The 17,500-nt window shown below is 46.0% G+C and overlaps 1 protein-coding gene across 1 annotated transcript in view; it reads left to right on the forward strand.

Moving 5' to 3' along the window:
* The window catches only part of PDE2A (phosphodiesterase 2A), an 80,611-nt gene that overhangs the window by 19,170 nt on the left and 43,941 nt on the right, over positions 1 to 17,500 (forward strand). The window contains exons 3-7 of the mRNA XM_015815472.1: positions 9,529 to 9,638; positions 10,586 to 10,641; positions 12,708 to 12,767; positions 16,325 to 16,445; positions 17,432 to 17,484. Of these exons, the coding sequence (XP_015670958.1) occupies positions 9,529 to 9,638; positions 10,586 to 10,641; positions 12,708 to 12,767; positions 16,325 to 16,445; positions 17,432 to 17,484 (400 nt within the window). The remainder of the gene's footprint in view (positions 1 to 9,528; positions 9,639 to 10,585; positions 10,642 to 12,707; positions 12,768 to 16,324; positions 16,446 to 17,431; positions 17,485 to 17,500) is intronic.

The raw sequence follows: 17,500 nt of genomic DNA on the forward strand, positions 1-17,500 counted from the left end.
GCTTGAGCAGGGGGCTGGACTAGAAGACCTCCGAGGCCCCTTCCAGCTCTATTCTATGCTATGATTCTGTAAGGGTCTCCTGCTTGAGCAGGGGGCTGGACTAGAAGACCTCCAAGGCCCCTTCCAGCTCTGTGATTCTATTATTCAAAAGGCAGACTGGACGGACCCATAGATCTTTTTCTTCCATCAGTTTTCTATGTTTTTCTCTCTCTCCCTCCCTAGTCATCAATGGGGTCCGGGAGCTGTTCAGCCTATCGTGGTGCTGAAGCAGCCGCCGATGCCTCAACTAAAACATGTCAGTTTTGACCCTTGACTTTCTAGACCAAGGATCTTCCAACCTGGCCCTTTGATGGCTTGTGGACTTCAACTCCCAGAATTCCTCAGCCAGGCACGCGTGCCTGGCTGAGGAATTCTGGGAGTTGGAGTCCACAAGCCATCAAAGGGCCAGGTTGGAAGACCCCCGATCTAGGCCTTGTTGAGTTCTGGCTCCAATCTTCTTTCCTGGCCTCCGAGAGAAGAGATTTCATGTCTCTCCAAGAGAAAAAAATCTTCATCCATTCATGAATTTCCCCTATTCCTTTCTCTCTCTCTGTTCTTGAGCGCCTCCTGATGGCGGCTTTAAGGAACAAACCAGGAGGTGGGTTTGACATCCTGCAAAACCTGGACACAAATGCTTGACACAATGATGCACACCCGTACCTGGAGCATACCGGGAAGGGGTGCAAAGGGCTTCCCAGCCACAGCTGCCACCTGCCCGTCAAGCAGGAGCTGCGAGTCCACAGGATGGATCCTCGGTTGGGGGGGGGGTGTCTCAAGACCCCAATCAAGGAACTGCCAAACAAGCGAACAGTGAACACCTAAGCAAGCAACCTCCAAGACTTGGCCCTTTGATGACTTGTGGACTTCAACTCCCAGAATTCCTCAGCCAGGCGTGCCAGGCTGAGGGATTCTGGGAGTTGAAGTCCAGGGGTCTTCCAACTTGGCCCTTTGATGACTTGCGGACTTCAACTCCCAGAATTCCTCAGCCAGTGTGCCTGGCTGAGGAATTCTGGTAATTGAAGTCCAGGGTCTTCCAACTTGGCCCTTTGATGACTTGTGGACTTCAGCTCCCAGAATTCCTCAGCCAGCGTGCCAGGCTGAGGAATTCTGGGAGTTGAAGTCCGGGGTCTTCCAACTTGCCCCTTTGATGACTTGTGGACTTCAGCTCCCAGAATTCCTCAGCCAGCGTGCCCGGCTGAGGGATTCTGGGAGTTGAAGTCCACAAGTCATCAAAGGGCCAAGTTTCAAGATCCCTGTGCAAGACCAACCCCACGAACTCTGACAGGACAAGCCACTGGAATACAGGTAGTTCTCGTCTTACGACCACGATGGAGCCTAAAATTGATCTTGCTAAGCTTTGCCCCATTTTATGATTAAGTTGCTAAGTGAGTCACTGCAGTGATTCAATTGGTAACACCGTTGTTAAGTGAATCCGGGTTCCCCATTGGCTTTGCTCATCAGGTGGTCGCCAAGGGGGTGGGGTCACGTGATCTGTCATAAGTGTGAGTCAGTTGCCAAGGGTGAAAAATGGTCCTAAGTCACTTTTTTCAGGGATGTTGTAACTTTGAACAATCGCGAAATGAATTTTTGTAAGTCGAGGATTACCTGTATAAATTGAGAGCAAGCCCCACCCCACGACCAGCACTGATGGTGTACCCTAGTTGGGTCATGAAACGACTGCAAGTAAAGCTCAGAGAGCACCTAAGGAGCCCACAGTCCTCCTCCTCCTCCTCCTCTCCACAACCCCCCTCCCTTGTAGCACTGATCATGTTCCCTAGCTGGGTTATGAAACGACTGCAAGTAAACAGTAAAGCTCAGAGAGCACCAGGGATCCCATTGTCCTCTTCCTGCTCTTCCTCCTCTTCCTCCTCCTCTTCCTCTTCCTCCTCCTCTTCCTCTTCCTCCTCCTCCCTTCTAGCACTGATGATGTTTCCTAGTTGGGTCATGAAACGACTGCAAGAAAACCACCCAGCTCAGAGAGCACCAAGGACCCCATAGTCCTCCTCCTCCTCCTCCTCCTCCTCCTCCTCCTCCTCTTCTTCTTCCTCTTCCTCTTCCTCCTCCTCCCGTCTAATGATAAAGTTGGAAGGTACCTTGGAGGTCATCTAGTCCAACCCCCTGCTCAGGCAGGAAACCCTACACTATTTCGGACAAATGGCTGTCCAGTCTCTTCTTAAAAACTTCCAGTGTTGGAGCATCCACCACTTCTGGAGGCAGGTAGTTCCACTGGTTAATTGTTCTTACTGTCAGGAAGTTTCTCCTTAGTTCCAGGTTGCTTCTCTCTTTGGTTAGTTCTAGCACTGATGATGTTCTCTAGTTGGGTCATGAAACGTCTGCAAGAAAATCACCCAGCTCAGAGAGCACCAAGGACCCCACATTCTTCCTCCTCCTCCTCCTCCTCCTCCTCCTCCTCCTCCTCCNCTCCTCCTCCTTCACAGCATCTCTCTCCCTTCTAGCACTGATGATGTTCCCTAGGCGGATCATGAAACGTCTGCAAAAAAATCACCCAGCTCAGAGAGCACCAAGGACCCCACAGTCCTCCTCCTATCCTTCTCCTTCTCCTTCTCCTTCTCCTTCTTCTCCTTCTCCTTCTCCTTCTCCTTCTCCTTCTCCTTCTCCTTCTCTTCCTCCTCCTCCTCCTCCTCCTCCTCGTCTCCACAAACCCCACTCCATTATAGCACTGAAGATGTTATGTAGTTGAGTGATGAAACCTCTGCAAGAAAGCCACCCAGCTCAGAGAGTCCCGAGGCCCCCTTATCCTTCTATGATCCTGCGGTGGACAGACGTCCCTGTTCGGTTGGATGCCTAAACTGGGATCCATCACACCGAATGCAGAATTCAGAAGGGATTTTCCTGGAAGAATCTTCTTGGTGTCCAGCTCATCTCTGCCAGCATGGAAGAAATTTCACTTGGTCGTCTCCCCCTCTGCAGCACATCAGCGTTTGCCCTTTGTAGTCTTGTGTTCCTTTTCACATCACCCTCTTTTCGAAGCCACCAGCGACGATGGGCGCTGAGTTCTTAGGAACCGAGCTAGTCAAAGACCGTTTTTGCTGATGGGTGTCTGGGGGGAAGAAGGAAGGAAAAATGAAACCCCATCGAGGACATGGCAATAACACCCACGCACAGAAGCTCAGGTTTTGTTTCTCCTTCTCCTTTTCTTGGCTTTCTCAAAACCCCTGGAAAGAGAACCTCGGGGTGGGAAATGTTAGGAAGAGCAAAGAGAAAACTTGGGGGACCCTTGTTTCATAGGGACCTTCCTGTTAGCTGCGCCTTCTCATTGCTGGCCTCAGAAGTTACCTTTATGGGGTCCGTGGTACTCTCTGTGCTTGGTACTCTGGGTTAATTAAATTGAATCTCCCAGTGGAGCTGCATTTTCAGAAGAAGAAGGAAGAAGAAGAAGAAGAACGAGGAGGAGGAGGAAGAGGAGGAGGAAGAGGAGGAGGAGGAGGAGGAGGAGGAGGAGGAGAAGAAGAAGAAGGAGAAGAAGGAGAAGAAGGAGGAGAAGGAAAAGGAGAAGGAGGAGAAGGAAAAGGAAAAGGAAAAGGAGGGAAGGAGAAGGAGGAGAAGGAAAAGGAGAAGAAGGAGGAGGAGGAGAAGGAGAAGGAGGAGGAGGGAAGGAGGAGGAGGAGAAGAAGAAGAGGAGGAGGAGGAGGAGGGAAGAAGGAGGAAGAGGAGGAGGAGGAGGAGAAGAAGAAGAAGAAGAAGAAGAAGAAGAAGAAGAAGAAGAAGAAGAAGAAGAAGAAGAAGAAGAAGAAGAAGAAGAGGAGGAGGAGGAGGAGGAGGAGGAGGAAGAAGAAGAAGAAGAGGAAGAAGAAGAAGAAGAGGAGGAGGAGGAGGAGGAGGAGGAAGAAGAAGAGGAAGAGGAAGAGGAAGAAGAAGATAACCTTTATTGTCAGTTTGTCCTGTGGGCACAATGGCACACATCAAAAATAAAATTGAGTTGCTTAATTTAGTTGCTTAATAAACATCATAGACATGCCTACACACACACACACACACACACAAGGATCACCCTAGAATCAGCACGTAGACACTTCCACACCCAGGACAACCTCCCCCTCTAAAACTACGTCGCTGTTCCCCATTTCTCCATAGCGGCCCCTAAAGGCGAACTCCTGGCTTTGAGGCACAAATATTTCTTCTTTCCTCACAGCGCTCTGGATCTCATTTTTGCTTCTTCTTGCGCAGCCCCGTCTCTGGTTGGGACCCCCCAAATCCTTCTCCCAACCCATTGTATCTTTGAACAGTTACTAAACAAATGGTTGTAAGTCAAGGACCTCCTCTTCTGAGCCTGCCTCAACCCAGATCGGGCGAATAGTTTAGTCCAGTGGTTCTCAACCTTTTTAATGCCGCGACCCCAACCGGTCGTAAGTCGAGGACTAAACCGGTCGTAAGTCAAGGGCTAAACCGGTCGTAAGTCGAGGACTAAACCGGTCATAAGTCGAGGAATTTCCCTGCCCGGGAGCGCTGCGCATGCGTGGTTCCGCCCCCTGCGCCGGCCGAGGCGTAGCTGGCAAGCGGCAGAGACGGAGCAGGTAGACCACCAGCTGGCCCAGCCCAAGGGAGGTAAGGCACCTGCCGGAAAAGGGGGAAAAAAAGGCGGACAAAAAAAATGGCGGACAAAAAAAATGGCGGACAAAAAAAATGGCGGACAGCCTTGCTTGGCGACCCCCGTGAAATGGTCGATCGGCCCCAAATGGGGTCCCGACCCACAGGTTGAGAACCACTGGTTTAGTCCCTCTTCCAAGATGCTCAACCAGCCTGGCCCAAACTTTGGGAGCCGGACTCTCCGCAGGTGTGGAGAAGGCCCATCGCCAGGATGCTCTGGAATTCTTCCCTGGACAGTTTTGATAAGCAAGGGCTGGAAGGACGGCGGGCAGCTGTGAAGAAATATCTGTGCAACTTGCAAATTAATCCGATGACTTATGTCGTCCTGCATCCAGCGACGTGTCTGGAGAGGTGGAAACTTTAATCGGCTTTCCGCTCAGAGGCTGATGAAGGAATAGATCTCCGGGACAGGGACATCCATCATGGCCAGGATGTTAGGCTGGCGCTTAATGACCTCAAGAGCGACAAATTCATCTCTTTTCTCGGCTGCGCTACTCCATCATTGACACAAGGCTGGCACCGGTGGTTAAAGATGGGCGGAGATGACCCAAAGATAACATGTTCCTTCTTTTCACGGCCTCTCTCTGTCCACCGGCCTTGGCAAGATTAAAATGGAGAAGGGGCCCTACTTCTTCCCAGAGCTTTTAGATTAAGATCAGGTGAAGTGTTAATACCGCTTTACAAGGCCTTGGTAAGGCCACACTTGGAATGCGGCATCCGGTTTTGGTCACCACGATGTAAAAAAGATGTTGAGACTCTGGAAAGAGTGCAGAGAAGAGCAACAAAGAGGATCAGGGGACTGGAGGCTAAAGCATATAAGGAACGGCTGCTGGAATTGGGTATGTCTGGTTTAAGGAAGAGAAGGATGAGGGAGGATATGATAGCAGTCTTCCAGTATCTCAGGGGCTGCCCCAAAGAAGAGGGAGTCAAGCTATTCTCCAAAGCCCCTGAAGGCAGGACAAGAAGCAACGGATGGAAACTCATCAAGGAGAGAAGCAACCTGGAATTAAGGAGAAACTTCCTGACAGTGAGAACAATTAACCAGTGGAACAACCTGCCTCCAGAAGCGGTGAATGCTCCAATAATAATAAAGATAATAATAATAAAGTTGGAAGGGACCTTGGAGGTCTTCTAGTCCAACCCCCTGCTCAGGCAGGAAACCCTATACCATTTCAGACAAATGGCTGTCCAGTCTCTTCTTCTTCTTCTTCTTCATCATCATCATATCATCATTATCATCATCATCAAGTTAGAAGGGACCTTGGAGGTCATCTAGTCCAACCCCCTGCTCAGGCTGGAAACCCTATACCATTTCAGACAAATGGCTGTCCAGTCTCTTCTTCTTCTTCTTCTTCTTCTTCTTCTTCTTCTTCTTCTTCTTCTTCTTCTTCTTCTTCTTCTTCTTCTTCTTCTTCTTCTTCTTCTTCTTCATCATCATCATCATCATCATCATCATCATCATCATCATCATCATCATCATAAAGTTAGAAGGGACCTTGGAGGTCATCTAGTCCAACCCCCTGTTTAGGCAGGAAACCCTATACCATTTCGGACAAATGGCTGTCCAGTCTCTTCTTAAAAACGTCCAGTGTTGGAGCATTCACCGCTTCTGGAGGCAGGTGGTTCCACTGGTTAATTGTTCTATCTGTCAGGAAGTTTCTCCTTAGTTCTAGGTTGCTTCTCTCCTTGATGAGTTTCCATCCGTTGCTTCTTGTCCTGCCTTCTTCAGGGGCTTTGGAGAATGGCTTGACTCCCTCTTCTTTGGGGCAGCCCCTGAGATATTTTTATGAAAACTAGGATTACAAGGGCCATATGTTTCAGCCCTGAAATGTAAATTTGGGGGATTTGGCTTGGTCTAGGATGCTCACAGCTTCCAGCTGAAGCCGTGGATGAGTCTGTCCGTGTATTCTGTGATTAAGGAGTCTCTTCAACCCTGGACTGCATATATTCCCTTATATTGGTGTCACTTTTGATGGAGGGTTTAAACAGTATTTGGAGCTATCGAAGTGGTGGAATCCTGCCCAGGCAGAGGGCTGGACTGGAAGACCTCCAAGGTCCATTCCGTTCTCAATGTCCATCTGCAAAGCTCTTCCCCCCCAAATGCAAATGGGCTGGATTTGATTAGTAGCTTTAGTGCTTCGTTATAAAAACCTCTAAAATGCCAAATGGACTCTGGCCGTAAATCTTAACAACGGATTTTTAACAAGCTCTTCAGCTACGACAGGGGCCTTCAAACTGGGCCCTTTGGTGACTTATGGACTTCAACTCCCAGAATTCCTCAGCCAGGCACACTTTTCTCTCTCTCTCTCTCTCTTTCTCTTTCTCTCTCTCTCTCCTCTTCTTTCTCTCTCTCTTCTCTCTCTTTCTTTCTCTTTCTCTCTTTTTCTCTCTCTCCTCTGTTATTTCTCTTCTTTCTCATCTCTCTCTGCTCTCTCTTCTTTCTCTTCTCTCTCTCTTTCTCTCTTTTTTCTCTCTCTCTTCTCTCTCTTCGTTCTCTCTCTCTGCTCTCTCTTCTTTCTCTCTTTCTCTTCTCTCTCTCTCTCTCCTCTCTTCTTTCTCTTCTTTCTGTTCTCTCTCTCTTCTCTCTCTCTTTTTCTTTCTTTCTTTCTCTCTTTCTCTCCTCTCTTCTTTCCCTTCTTTCTTCTCTCTTCTCTCTCTCTCTCTTTCTTTTTCTTTCTTTCTCTCTTTCTCTCCTCTCTTCTTTCTCTCTCCTCTCTCTTTCTCTCTTTTTCTCTCTCTCTTCTCTCTCTCTCCTCTGTTATTTCTCTTCTTTCTCATCTCTCTCTGCTTTCTCTTCTTTCTCTTCTCTCTCTCTCTTTCTCTCTCTTCTCTCTCTTTTTCTTTCTCTTTCTTTCCTCTCTTCTTTTTCTTCTTTCTCTTCCCTCTCTCTTCTTTCTCTTCTCTCTCTCCTCTCTTCTCTCTCTTCTTTCTCCTCTCTCTCTTCTCTCTCTCTTCTTTCTTTTTTTCTTTCTCTTTCTCTCGCTTTTTCTTTCTCTCTCTTTCTCTCTTTTTTCTCTCTCTCTCTCCTCTCTGTTCTTTTTCTTCTCTCTCTCTGCTCTCTCTTCTTTCTCTCTCTCATTCTCTCTCCTCTCTTCTTTCTCTTCTCTCTCTCTTTTTCTTTCTCTCTCTTTCTTTCCTCTCTTCTTTCTCTTCTCTCTCTGGCTTTTGAACCCTGTCCAACTTCAGTGATTTTTTTCATTCAGTTATCAGAGCCAAATCTATCTCCCCACAACTGTGAAGGCAGCAGAGCAGATTGAAAACGAATGAGAAATGGGTCCCCCGCTGGAGTGCTCGGCCAAAGGCAGGGGAAAAACCCCCGTAGGAGCTGGTGCTTTTCATCTATCAGGATGAAAGCAACACAGACACGCACACACAAACACGCACACACACACACAAACGAGAAGCTCTCATGAACAGCTAGACAATTCGCTGGGGAGAAAACAAACCTCCAGAACGAGAGGGAAGGAAGGGAAGTCGGTAATCCTTCGGCTTGACTCGTCGGATTTCGTGGTTTCAAGGAACCGAGTTCCAATCCAGATCGAGGGATAAAAGGCTCACCTCTTTCGGGTGAACCCGCAGACAGGTGCTCAGGTGAGGGAGAAGTCCAGCTCAAGAGGAAAGAAATGACCAGCTCAGTTGGAGAATGAGGGATGGAGGAAGAGCAGCTGGTCACCCTTTTAAACTGGCGGGGGGGAGGTCTAAAAAGTCAAGATGGCAGATGCAACAGTGGGATGGAAACATTGCCTCTTTTCAGGTGTGTTTCTGAACTGTACTCTAGGCAGGGGTAGTCAACCATGGCTCTTTTATGACTCGTGGACTTCAACTCCCAGAATTCCTGAGCCAGCATGGCTGGCTCAGGAATTCTGGGAGTTGAAGTCCACGAGTCATAAAAGAGCCAAGGTTGACTACCCCTGCTCTAGGGACATTTTCCCACAACAACTTTGTGGGTTGGGCTGAGAGGGAGGGACTGGCTAAAGTCCCCCAATCAGATTTCAACCTAAGGCAGAACTAGAACTCACCGTCTCCTGGTGATTGGTCCAAAGTCACCCGGCTGGCTTTCATGCCTAAGGCAGGACTAGAACTCACCATCTCCTGGTGATTGGCCCAATGTCACCCAGCCGGCTTCCATGCTTAAGGCGGGACTAGAACTCACCATCTCCTGGTGATTGGCCCAAAGTCACCCGGCCGGCTTTCATGCCTAAGGCGGGACTAGAACTCACCGTCTCCTGGTGATTGGCCCAAAGTCACCCAACAGGCTTTCATGCCTAAGGCGGGACTAGAACTCACCGTCTCCTGGTGATTGGTCCAAAGTCACCCAGCCGGCTTTCATGCCTAAGGCGGGACTAGAACTCACCGTCTCCTGGTGATTGGCCCAAAGTCACTCAGCCAGCTTTCATGGCTAAGGTGGGACTAGAACTCACCATCTCCTGGTGATTGGCCCAAAGTCAGCCAGCAGGCTTTCGTGCATAAGGCGGGACTAGAACTTATTTGTTTCTAGCCTGTTGCCTTTAACCACTAGATCAGATTGTATCTCACCTGGAATTGCTGCTACAACTTCCTGCTTTTCGTAATCAGGGCTGTGATTTGTCTGAAGATCAAGCCTTGGGTGGTGCTAGGCTTGTGTAGGCCTAACAGATGCACACTCCCGCCGTTTCCTTTGGGATGTTTTTCCAGTTTCTCAGTCTATCCTTCTGCTGTGGGATCTCCTAGTGGTCTCCTATCCCAAAACCGAACTGGCACTTCTTCTTGGACGGTTTCCCCCTAAGCCATTCATCCCGGCTGTTCTTCTCCTTTGGGAATTGAGGAATTGAATTGGGATTACCTTCCCAATGATCTCCTTTTGCTTCTGTTTGGTTGATGAATCCGCTTTTGTCCTTCCAGAGATGCCGTCCTTCAGCAGAAGAGGGTGGTCTGCAACGGGCTGCCGGCGGGCGAGCTGCAGGGCAAGCCGGTGGCTGGCTTGGCAGCCCCCTTAGCCCCTGGCAAGCAAGGTAAGAGAGCGACGCAGCAAAAAAGTTCATAAAACTGAGCAGGTCTCGCTTAGCAATGGAATTTCTGGTCCCCAACTGTGGTCATAAATCAAGGACTATGATGTAGGTTGACAGTGTTAGCCCTTGGTTGTCTAGAACCGAACAATGTCAGTGGTGACCCTTTGAGAGCTGAAGGTAGTGAAATTTCGTTTTAATGTATGCCGATTAGTGTACATTTGAAGTGACGATAAAGTTATTATTCTATTCTATTCTATTCTATTCTATTCTATTCTATTCTATTCTATTCTACTCTATCCTGTAATTCTATTCTATTCTATTCTATTCTATTCTGTATTTCTATTCTAATTTCTATTCTATTCTATTCTATTCTGCTCTATTCTATTGTATTCTGTATTTCTATTCTATTCTATATTCTATTTTATTCTGTATTTCTATTCTATTCTATTATATTCTATTCTGTAATTCTATTCTATTCTGTATTTCTATTCTATTTCTATTCTAATTTCTATTCTATTCTAATTCTATTCTATTCTATTCTATATTCTATCCTATTCTATTCTGTATTGTCTATTCTATTCTATTTCTAATCTATTCTATTCTATTCCTATTCTATATTCTATTCTATTCTGCTCTATTCTATTCTATTCTATATTTCTATTTTATTCTATTCTATTCTATATTCTATTCTATTCTATTGTATTCTGTATTTCTATTGTATTCTGTATTTCATTCTATTCTGTATTTCTATTCTATTCTATTCTATTTCTATTCTATTCTATTCTATTCTATTCTATTCTATTCTATTCTATTCTATTCTATTCTATTTCCTTTCTATTCTATTCTATTCTATTCTATTCTATTCTATTCTATTCTATTCTATTCTATTCTTCTCCCTTTTGGCTAGTTTATTTTCATTCTTCCTCTTTCCCCCCACCCTTTTTTTTCAGTGCTAATCAATCCTTTGGTGGACAAGGATTCGGGAGTCGTGGTATGCGTGATCCTAGTGAGTATCTGGAGGAAAAAGCCCTTGAAAACCGAGTTTGTGAAGGATAATGTCATCTTCCTAATGTGTGTGTAAGGCAGAGAGGACAAAAGAATCAAGATGGCGGCCACAGCCACTTGGAAATCAAAAGCCAACTCCCTTTTTTAATGTGTTACAGCCGCCATTTTGATTATTTGACCCTCTCTCTGAGGAGAAGAAGCCTCAACCAATTACATGACGTTCTGCCCAGCCCTTTATGACTCGTGGACTTCAACTCCCAGAATTCCTGAGGCAGCCAGCATGGCTGCCTCAGGAATTCTGGGATTTGAAGTCCACAGGTTTAAAGTCACCGTTGGCCACGCTGGCTTTTGCCTGTCCCTCTAGCAATAGTAGTTGTGCATCCAGGTGTACATCCGAAGAGAGCTGTGGAGGACACCAGGGAGAAAAGATGTTGGGCGGACGAAACATAGAATATAATTGTTTGTTTCTACGCCGAGTTTTTCTTTGTTTTATCTTTCTTGGTTTTATGGGTAAGAAAACGCTGTATGGAGGCAGCCGAGATCCATTTTTAACCAAGTTCCTTAAGGCACCCTGGAGCTTCGATAGATTGTGGTTTTTTTCTGAATTATTGATGCTTATTGATCGATGGATCACGGTTACGATACCATCCACGGCAGGGTTTCTGCTTGATCTTTGACTTTTGCTCCTTAAGTCTTTTGCCCTGGCTGTTGGTTTGCTTTTTGACAAAGCTGTTTGAGTTCGATTGGCAGGAAGGAAAGAAGGAAGGAAGGAAGGAAGAAGGAAAGAAAGAAAGAAAGAAAGAAGGAAGGAAGGAAGGAAGGAAAGAAAAAAAGAAAGAAAGAAAGAGAAAGAAAGAAAGAAAGAAAGAAAGAAAGAAAGAAAGAAAGAAAGAAAGAAAGAAAGAAAGAAAGAAAGAAAGAAAGAAAGAAAGAAAGAAAGAGAAAGACAGACAGACAGACAGACTTTGGATCGGAGGCATCCCGGATCTGGAGAGTCTTCATTTTTAATTCTAGACACAATAGTGTTTGTGCAATTCGGGGATAGTTGTGGATTTAGGAAGGGAGGGAGGGAGGGAGGGAGGGAGAGAGAGAGAGAGAGAGAGAGAGAGGAAGGAAGGAAGGAAGGAAAAGAAAGAAAGAAAGAAAAATAGAAAAAAGAAAGAAAGAAAGAAAGAAAAGAAAGAGAGAGAGAAAGAAAGAAAGAAAGAAAGAAAGAAAGAGAAAGAAGGGAAGGAAGGAAGGAAGAGAAAGAAAAAGAAAGAAAGAAAGAAAGAAAAGAGAGAAAGAAAGAAAGAAAGAAAGAAAGAAAGAAAGAAAGAAAGAAAGAAAGAAAGAAAGAAAGATCTCTCTTATTACCACTGTGGTTTATTTTTTATCCCTTCTCGTCTGCCCACCTTCTTATCCAACCCATGGGGGTCCGCAGTAAGACAAATGGGATGAAAGGGATATCCTCCCTCCCCTATGAGTGAGAAGGGCAGTTAAGAAGTCTGATAAATAAACAAAAGAAATAAAAGTAAATATCACACACCTCCTGGACGTTGAAACCTGGCCCTCTTTGCCTCCTGTGGCTGGGGAATTCTGGGAGTTGAAGTCCAGCCATCCCAAAGGTGCTTTTTTTTTTTTTCCAGGAGGCCCCTGGACTTTCTTGTTTTTCTCTGAAGACGTTTCACTTCTCATCCAAGAAGCTTCTTCAGGTTCTGGCTGAATAGTGGGGAAGGGAAGGATTTATACACCTTGCAAATTCTTGCAAATCCTTCCCTTCCCCACCATCCAGTCAGAGCTGAAGAAGCTTCTTGGGATGAGAAGCGAAACGTCTTCAAAGACAAAACAAGACAGTCCAGTGGCCTCCTGGAAAAAAAAAAAAGCACTTTTGGGTCAACCAGGACCTGGATGACGGAGAACCTCCAGAGACAAGCCCAGCCATCTTCAAGTGGCCGAGGTTGAGAACCACTGTCTTCTAGGATGCTCTGACTACAACGTTTTATTTTATTAATTTCCACTCGCCCTTCTGTGCATGCTCTGAGTGTGTCCGTTCCTCTTTTGATTCCTTTACTTTGACTTCCCCAGATCTCCTGCGGTCAACTTTCCGAGTCGGATGAGCAAAACCTTCGCGCTTTGGAAAAGCACGTAAGTGACGCCCCCCTTTCCTAAAATCCTTCGGGAATGGAGGGGTGGGGCTCTCTCTTTTTCCTTCTGCCTCCTGGCATCACAAAAAAAAGAGAAGCTACAGGTCGTCCTCCACTTACGACGATGCCTGAGCCCAAAATTCCGTGGCCAAGCAAGAAAATTGCTCAGTGGGTTTTTCCCCGTTTTATGACCATTCCCCCCGCCGTTCTTAAGCAAGTCACCGCAGCTGGCAAGTTAGTAATACGGTTGTGAACTGAATCTGGCTTCCTCGTTGACTTCGCTCATCGAAAGCCTACCTCGCATGACCCCGGGACAGTGAAACCATCCTAAGTACATGCCAGTTGCCAAGTGTCCAGATTTTGATCACATGACCGCGAGGATGCTGCAAAAGTATGGCAAACAATATTCAGTCACTTTCTTTAAGGCCATTGTAGCTCTGAACGGTCACTAAACGAAGCATTGTAAGTCAAGGACTACTGGTAATGGCTCGTTAAGTGGGTCGTCTGTCTTTGCACCGTGGTGTAGAGTTTCTTGGCTCCGTTGTTCTCCTGTGGGTGTCTCCTCCTCCTTAAAATACAACTTCCAACAGTGCTGGGCTGCATGAACAGAGGGATAGAATCAAGATCACGGGAAGGGTTAATACCACTTTACAAGGCCTTGGTAAGGCCACACTTGGAATACGGCATCCAGTTTTGGTCACCACGATGTAAAAAAGATGCTGAGACTCTAGAAAGAGTGCAGAGAAGAGCAACAAAGATGATCTGGGGACTGGAGGCTAAAACATATAAGGAACGGTTTCTGGAATTGGGTATGTCTAGTTTAACGAAGAGAAGGACGAGGGGGGACAGGATAGCAGTGTTCCAGTATCTCAGGGGCTGCCCCAAAGAAGAGGGAGTCAAGCTATTCTCCAAAGCCCCTGAAGGCAGGAGAAGAAGCGACGGATGGAAACTAACCAAGGAGAGAAGCAACCTGGAACTAAGGAGGAATTTCCTGACAGTTATTACAATCAATCAGTGGAACAACTTGCCTCCAGAAGTTGTGAATGCTCCAACAGTGAATAGAATAGAATAGAATAGAATAGAATAGAGCTGGAAGGGACCTTGGAGATCTTCTAGTCCAGCCCACTGCTCAAGCAGGAGAACCTATATCATCTCAGACAGGTGGATGTCCAGTCTCTTCTTAATAATCTTCAGTGATGGAACGCCCACAATTTCTGGTGGCAAGCTGTTCCACTGGTTGATTGTCCTCACTGTCAGGAAATTTCTCCTTAGTTCGAGGTTGCTTCTCTCTTTGGTCAGTTTCCAACCATTGTTTCTTGTGCTGTCTTCAGGGGCTTTGGAGAATAATGTGACCCCATCCTCTTCTTTGTGGCAGCCCCTCTGATACTGGAACACTGCTATCCTATCTCCCCTATTTCTTCTTTTCCTTAGACTAGCCAGACCCAAATCCCGCAGCCATTCTTCGTATGTTTTAGTCTCCAGGCCCCTGGAAGGTTTTAAGAAGAGACTGGACAACCATTTGTCTGAAATGGTGCAGGGTTTCCTGCCTGAGCAGGGGGTTGGACTAGATGACCTCCAAGGTCCCTTCCAACTCTGTTATTTTGTTCTTCTGGTTCCTCCGAATTCATTAGAATCTGCCTATATATGAAGTGCCAGAGAGAGGTTGTAGACCCTGTTTGGTGGTGGCTGGCTTTAAAATTAAACATTCCCAGCCCTGCAAGTCAATTCTACTATATCTTCTGGGTCAGATGTCCTCGGAGAAAGTGTGGGAAAACTAAGAACGGGGAGGACATGGAATCAAAACAACCATCGCATTACAACAGGCCACGAGGATGTGTCACACAATCTAAACCAGAGACCATTGGGACATCAGATCAAAGAGCATCAACATCAAGTTGGGGGGGGGGGAACAGAGTTAACAGCTAAGGCTTTTACCCCCCTTTTCCAGGATATTTTTTTTGTATTGGAAAGTTTTATAAAAATTACAATATAAACCCCAAAACCTACCCACCCTAATCCCCCCCTCTCCCTCCCCCGCTTCCCAGAGCTAAATACAGGGTTACAAATATAATAATCATAATCTAACTAACATTAACCAACTATATAAATAACCAAGTCCATAATGCGCTTTAACTCCTCTTTAACATACATATAATAATAATAATTAAAACATAAACAAATTAGTGTCCTAATTATTAAACAATAGAATATCCATATTGTTAAACCATACTAATACTGAAAGTAATAATAATATCATATAATTAAAACTAACAAAAATTTCACTATAATAAACTATTAATACTAATAATACTCTAAAATTTACTCATAGGCTAAATGGAACTTTTTAGTCCCATATTTGTTCTGAATATAATCTATCCATCTTCTCCAAACCGAAATGTATCTTTCTTGTGAGGGATCCTTCAAATAGGCAGAAATCTTAGCCATTTCTGCTAAATTTGACACTTTTAAGCGTCCATTCTTCTATATTTCTAGGATATTTTTAAACTTGAAAAGTTTGGATGGCAAATTTCATGTCGATAAGAGGCGATTGCCAAGAACCACACAGGGGGAAAAAAAATAATTTTAATTTTAGGGTAAGGAGGGGCCGTGGGCCTTGGCATGGGAATCCCACCTCATCCCCAGCTGTTTTGTTGGAATCACAGCTGGCTTTCTGTTTTCTATCAATTGCGCTGGAAGGAGGATAGGAAATGTTTATTTTAGCTTTTCTTATTTCTGTAGAAACAGCCAGCCTCGTGCTTGGGAAAGGAGTCCAAATCAGGCACGCCCTTTATATGACCACAATTTCCGTTACTTAGCAAGAAAGTCATTCAGTCAGTTTTGTCCCATTTTACGACCTTTCTTGCTTCTTAAATGAATCGCTGCAGTGGTTCAGTTAATAATAATAATAATAATAATAATAATAATAATAATAATAATAATAATAATAATAATAATAATAATAATAATAATAATATAAAGTTGGAAGGGACCTTGGAGGTCATCTAGTCCAACTCCCTGCTCAGGCAGGAAACCCTATACCATTTCAGACAAAGGGCTGTCCAGTCTCTTCTTAAAAACTTCCAGTCTTGGAGCATTCACCGCTTCTGGAGGCAGGTGGTTCCACTGGTTAATTGTTCTCACTGTCAGGAAGTTTCTCCTTAGTTCCAGGTTGCTTCTCTCCTTGATGAGTTTCCATCCGTTGCTTCTTCTCCTGCCTTCAGGGGACTTGGAGAATAGCTTGACCCCCAACTCTTCTTTGGGGCAGCCCCTATACTGCTCTATACCATCTCAGGCAGGTGGATGTCCAGTCTCTTCTTAAAAATCTCCAATGATGGAGCGCCCACGATATCCTCTCCTTTGGATAAAATAATCTATTTAACCCTTTCTGCTTCTCTTTGCTGTGGGGAATAACGTATACCTAGATACTCAAGAGTTGTGTGAATGTAGCCATGTAGGGCTTCCTCCTCTGCCAATGAGTTCTTCAACCCATCCTTTAGCTAGACCGGGTTGTTTTAAAACAGGAGTGACTTCTTCCTTTCTGAACGTGGTCTCTTGCAGATCCTGGTCTCCTACAAGCGTCTCCAAAGCCTTCAGAAGTTGCAACCTTGCCAGGCGAAACCGGTGGAGCCCCCCAGGAGCAACTATAGCGAGCTGGACAGCAAGATCCTGCAGTTGTGCGGTAAGGGCCATTGACCATCCCCAGTTTTATAAGGCAGGAGAGACAATCAGTAACCAATTTTGTATAGAGGGAGTCCCTGACTTACAACTGTTGGTTTAGCCATCATTCAAAGTTACAACGGCGCTGAAAAAAGTGGCTTGTGACCGTTTTTCACACTTACGACCGTCGCAGCCATCCCTGCGCTCATGTGTTCAAAATTTGGAGGCTTGTGGCTTGGAGGGCTGCACTGGATCGAGCAGAAGGGCTACCGCCCTCCCGTGATCAAGTGGGGATCCCCTCCTTGCTGGTCCCCCCTGCAGGGCGACTTTCGACCCTTTCCAGGGTCCCCCAGCGATGCGGAATCGGATGTGGAAGTCGGAACTCGCCTTCCAAACATCCGCGGCAGCCACGGCGGCAAACCAGAAGTCATTCAGTTACAACGGCCCTGAAAAAAGCAGCTTGTGACCATTTTTCACACTTACGACCGTCGCAGCCATCCCCGCAGTCATGTGATCAAAATTCGGAGGCTTGGCAACTGGCATGTACTTGTGATGGTTGCAATGTCCCGGGGGGGGGGGTCACGTGATCCCCGTTTTGCGACTTTCTGAAAAGCAAATTCAACGGGGGAAGCCAGGTTCATTTAACAACCGTGTTGCCGACATCAACGGCAGTGATTCACTTAACAACCGTGGCGAGAAAGGTCGGCCAATGGGGCAAAGCTCCCTTAACAACCGTCTCGCTTAGCAACGGAATGTTGGGCTCAGTACTGGTCGTAAGTCGAGGAACACCTATATATGTCTTTGCTGCGTTGTGTAATTTGGTCTATTGTAGGTAAGGGACCTGTTCTTGTTTTTATTAGATGTGGACATGGCTGAAGATTTCATTTCTTGTTTCGCATGGCCGTGCCACTGTTTAGGGGTGAGGTGCGCCACCCGCCATTGCGTAGCAAGTGTAGCTTTGTCGATCCAGTCGTTCAATCCACAAACTCCGCATCTGTTGCCTTTCAGGGGAACTGTACGATCTGGACGCAGCCTCCCTCCAGCTTAAAGTCATTAATTATGTGAGTAATTAGCATT

Source organism: Protobothrops mucrosquamatus, unplaced genomic scaffold (assembly GCF_001527695.2).
Source record: "Protobothrops mucrosquamatus isolate PMUCROS unplaced genomic scaffold, P.Mucros_1.0 scaffold344, whole genome shotgun sequence".
Lineage (NCBI taxonomy): Eukaryota > Metazoa > Chordata > Lepidosauria > Squamata > Viperidae > Protobothrops > Protobothrops mucrosquamatus.